The sequence below is a fragment of the Trichosurus vulpecula genome, chromosome 4 (genome assembly GCF_011100635.1).
Source record: "Trichosurus vulpecula isolate mTriVul1 chromosome 4, mTriVul1.pri, whole genome shotgun sequence".
NCBI classification, from domain to species: Eukaryota; Metazoa; Chordata; class Mammalia; order Diprotodontia; family Phalangeridae; genus Trichosurus; species Trichosurus vulpecula.
In genome coordinates, this window is record NC_050576.1 from 290,300,373 (window position 1) to 290,305,476 (window position 5,104).

The window sequence follows — 5,104 nt, forward strand, 5'->3', positions numbered from 1 at the left end:
TAGTCATGGTTTAAAGCTTTTACACCTCCTCCTTTCCCCTCTCCTCTCTAGCTTTCATCTTTCATCTTTTCCTTTTTCATTCCTTTCATCTTCTGGTTCTCAGTGAGACCTGGATCACTCCTAATGACAGCCTCCTTGGCTACTTTTTTCCAATAAAGGCTGCACTTTCATCTCTACAAGCACCTTCCACCAATTTATCAGTCATAGTGTGGATGGGGAAGCTGGAATACCACTTTCTCTCCACTGACACTTCTGGGCTCTCCTTCTACCTCCAGCACTCAGTAACCTCTCCTTCTTTGAGGTTTATTTAATCCATATTTACCACCCAATCAAAATTCTGGTAGCTATTGTCTACCAACCTCCAGGATACTCCCCTTCTTTCCTCAATGAGTCCAATACCTGTATCACAGTCTTTCTCTACTCCCTAACTCCTGACCTCATACAAAGGGTCTTTATTAGGCATTTTGATACTCCTGCAAACAACTCTAATTTCTAGTTACTCAACTTGCTCATTTCCTATGACCTACTCTTTTACCCCAAGTCAGCACAGATATAGTCATATTCTTGAAATTGTCACTACTCACAAAGTCTCCCTTTTCATGTTTATGAATTCTGACTTTCTCTTAAATAATCAAAATCTATATCTCTACCTTGGAATATCAAATTTTGTTCTTCCTCACTGTGAACTCTAATCTCTCGACCCCTCAGTTCTTTCCCAGGCCATCACCCCTGAAAAGGCTACATTCTCCTTCCTACTGCATCATGATGCCTTAGTGAATTAGATTAACTCTACACTGCCCACTTCTCTTGAATGCCTTGGCTCCTTATTTTATTACTTATCTTGCCCTACCAAGTCTCAGGCTTGGATTACTCCCACCATCCACTGCCTTCATTTTGATTCATTTGCAGTTAAATGAAGCCACAGACAACCACAAGATCATCTTGACTGGAGTCACTAGAAATAAGTTATCTTGGTTCAACTTGGTGATCATTGTAGCAAGGCAATCCTTCTATACCTCCATAAATAACTCACTATTGCAGACACCACAGGGTCTTTTCCAAACCTTTTCAACCCCCCTCAAACCTCCTATAACTTCCCCTTTCCATATTGTCTCAGCTGAAACCTTTCATCATAGTTCACTGGAAAAAAATTAAGGCCTTTCACCTGAGAATTCATTCTTTTCCCCTCCTCATCTTCTATTACCTCCAGGATCAAACATATAGAATCCTATGTTTGGCTTTCAAAGCCCACCAAAATTTCTCTTCCCCTTGCCTTTCCAGTCTTCTTATACCTTCTTCCTTTTCGACATACTCTCCCATAGAGTGACACTGGCTTCCTTGCTGCTCCTCAAGCAAGAACTCTCTGTATTGATACTTCAGGCATTTTTTGACTGTCCCTGATACTTGGAATGCTTTCCCTCCCCATCTTTCCTTCCTGATTTTCTTCTCAGATAGGATTATACCTTTTATAAGAAACCTCTCTTTACTCCCCACAATAAAGAGCTATTATGTTTGCAGCAAAATACAAAAACAAAGCAAGAGTATAAATCTACAACGCCAAAATAATCAAATCTTCAGAGCAAAACACAGCTTGGTCATAATGTCAATTAAAATTACAAGAAGAAAGGAAACAAATGCTATAGTTTCTAAAAATAATATTATAAAGTAAATGAGATTTTTAGAGGAAAGAATTAGACAAAATATTAGAGCTTTTAAGGAGAGGTTTGAAAGGAAAATTAATAGCTTAAAATGAAAAAAAAAAACTTTAACAAGTAGCAGAGTCTTTGAAAATCAGAACAGACTAATTTTAGGGATTCATATAAAAGACTCCATACATGAAATTTTTATATCTCCCAACACTTCAAATAATAAGAAAAAAACAGAACAATGGATTGGGAAAGCAACTTTAAAACAACAATAAATTTTAAAAACACAATTAAACACCAAAATGGAAATTCTAAAAATCAAAAGAAAGGAGGAATTAAGAAATCAAAACAATAAAAACAAAATACATTAAATTAATAAATATAACTAAGAGTTTAAAAAAGCAGCTAATTTAATTTTTTAAAAAGAAAGAAAACTGTTACTAATATCAAAAATAGGGAGAAGTAACAAGAAATGAAGAATAGAGAAAACTTAGAAATTCTTTTGCTCTACACTAATAAAAGCAACACATGAAATGGTTGGATTTTTACAAAAATATAGGATGTTCAGAATAATAGAATAAAATAGAGATATATAAATAACAGAATCTCTGAAAAATAAATTGAATAGGACATAAGTTCTTAAAGGCAGAGAAAAACCTAAAATAAATGAATATGCAATTGAATTCTATCAAATAATCAAAGAGTAGTTGATAACTATATTAAATACACTTTTAAAAATGGGAAAATATGGACTCCTGTCAAATTCTTTCTATTAAATTAATATACAATTGTTATGTAAAGCAAGGCAGGCCAAAACATAAAGAAAACTATAGACCAATATCATAACAAACACTGACACCAAAATTTTAAATAAAATGTTAGCAAAGAAAGTATAGCAAAACATCGAATGTGTCATACACTATGACCAGGTTGAATTTTTACCAGGAGTTCATGGCTGGTTCAATATTAGGAAAACTATAAACATACCACAAGAAATACATCGATAATTTTTATGAAATATAATACACATTTATACCTTTAAAAACAGTAGAATCATGAGAATAAATAAACCTTTTCTGAAGATAGTAAATAGTGTTTTTAAAATAGCCAGCATTATGTGTAATTATGTAATAGGGAAAAGCAAGAAGTCTTTCCAACAAAATCTGATCCCAAAGCAAAGGATGACAGTTGTCACCATAAGTATTTGATCTAGAAATTAGAGGAGCCAGATCTTTCAGATCTATGGATAGGGGAATAGTTCATGGCCAAAGAAGGGAAGAGAAGATCACAGAAGATAAAATGAACAATTTTGACTAAAATTTTCTAATAAATGTTTTGCAGAGGCAAAACCAATGTAGTTAAAATTAGACGGTAAACACGTAATTCTGTGTAGCAAGTTTCTTTGATAAAGGTCTCATTTCCAAGTTACATACAGAATTGATTCAAATGATAGATTTTCTGATAGCTAAATGGCCAAATGATATAAATGGGATGTTCTCGAGGAAAGAAGCCCAAACTATAGCCACATGAGAAAAATGCTATAAAACAGTCATAACTCTCTTTCTCTTCGGCGAGGTGGCCAAGCGGCGGGCACAGCGTTGCAGAGATGCAGATCTTTGTGAAGACCCTGACGGGCAAGACCATCACACTTGAGGTCGAACCAAGTGATACTATCGAGAATGTCAAAGCCAAAATCCAGGACAAGGAAGGTATCCCACCAGATCAACAACGTCTGATTTTTGCTGGAAAACAGCTAGAAGATGGCCGAACTCTCTCTGACCACAACATCCAGAAAGAGTCCACTCTGCACTTGGTGCTACGTCTTCGAGGGGGCATCATTGAGCCTTCCCTTCGCCAGCTGGCCCAGAAGTACAACTGTGACAAGATGATCTGCCGCAAGTGTTATGCCCACCTGCACCCCCGCGTTGTAAACTGCCGTAAGAAGAAGTGCAGCCACACCAACAATCTGCGCCCCAAGAAGAAGGTCAAATAAAGACCAGCCTCGGGACCCAGTTTTGGTTTGGCTCCCCTGACTGATGAAGTGCTCTTGAGTAGTCTGTTGTAACAAGGCCTTGTTCCTGGGTTTAATAGGGCTGTGATATCAATAAAATCCCCTTTTAGTTGAGAAGCAGGAAAAAAAAAAACAGTCATAACTCAAGTAATACAAATTAAAGTAATTCTGAGGTTCCACCTTGCATCTATAAGATTGGGAAAATTGACAAAAAATAAAAATGACAAATACTGGAGGGGGAGCAGGAAAACATGCACATTTATACACAGTTATTATATATATATATATATACATATATGTGTATGTGTGTGTATATATATGCATATATATATATATATATATATACATACATTTAAATGAAAGAGGAAGGGAATAAACATTTATCTAGCATCTAATACATGCCAGGCACTGTGCTAAGAACTTTATACATATCATCTCATTTAATCCTCACAACAATTGTAGGAGGGAGATGCTCTTATACCCATTTTATAGTTGGGGAAACTCAGACAGAGAGAAGTTGAGTGGCTTGTCTAGGGTCACACAGTTGGCAAGTGTCTGAGGCCAGATTTGAATGCAGCTCATTTTATATATGAAGAACTGAGGCAAAAAAGGTTAAGTGACTTGCTCAGGGTCACATACATAGTCAATGTCTGAGGCCAGATTTGAACTCACAGTCTTCCTGCCACCCTCTGTCCACTGCAGGAGCTAGCTGCTCCATTTATATGTAAAGTGCATTGGAAACCTTAAAGAGCTATACAAATGTAAGCTATTATTTAAAAGTGATTAGTTTCCCCACCTTGGAATTCTTCAAGGAAAGGTTGAATAAACTCTTGTTGACAATGTTGTTGGCAATATGACTTTTGTATATGAATTGGACTAGATAGCTGCAGGACTCCTAACTCACAGATTCTGTGATTCTATGAAACGTAAAGACATTCCATGCATTTACAAATACAATTACCCCAAAATATTATTTATATATAACTCACAGACAAAAAAATCAGAAACTCTCCAATGAGCAACAATCTCAGAAATCAGTGTAGAATTCCCAGGCACTTGTATTCCCAAATTTGTTATTTCTCTTTTTCTCTAGTTCTCTGGAGATGAATTCCAGGACTGGTTTTGGCAGCTTTCTGCTATCTATTTGATGTCCCCTAGTATTAGCACCAATGATTGACACCTGATAAGGATTCCTTAGAGGTGACTTCAGTAGCTGCACTGTAGTGCAGTGATGGGGTCTCGGAGGATATGGGGTTGGGACAAATCACTTCACTGCTTTGTTTCTTCATATGTAAAAGTATGGTCTTGCAGGTCCCTTCTACCTCCCAAAACATAATGCTGTGATGGCTCTAGAAGTGGAAATTTCTTATTGTTACCAATAAGTAGCTCAGGCTGTTACTTCCCCTCAGTCTATAACCAGGTTCAAGAATTCTCCTTTTGGCAACCT

The 5,104-nt window shown here is 36.4% G+C and overlaps 1 protein-coding gene across 1 annotated transcript; it reads left to right on the forward strand.

The window, feature by feature from the left end:
- Positions 1 to 3,209: 3,209 nt before the first annotated feature.
- Positions 3,210 to 3,790, forward strand: LOC118849038 (ubiquitin-60S ribosomal protein L40-like). The gene has a single exon (XM_036758114.1). The coding sequence runs from the start codon at positions 3,253 to 3,255 to the stop codon at positions 3,637 to 3,639; it is 387 nt and encodes a 128-aa protein (XP_036614009.1). The 5' UTR covers positions 3,210 to 3,252; the 3' UTR covers positions 3,640 to 3,790.
- The last annotated feature ends 1,314 nt before the right edge of the window (positions 3,791 to 5,104 follow it).

Bases quoted from the DNA above. Each gene is read 5' to 3' on its own strand.
- LOC118849038 (XM_036758114.1), top strand. From the start codon at position 3,253: ATGCAGATCTTTGTGAAGACCCTGACGGGCAAGACCATCACACTTGAG.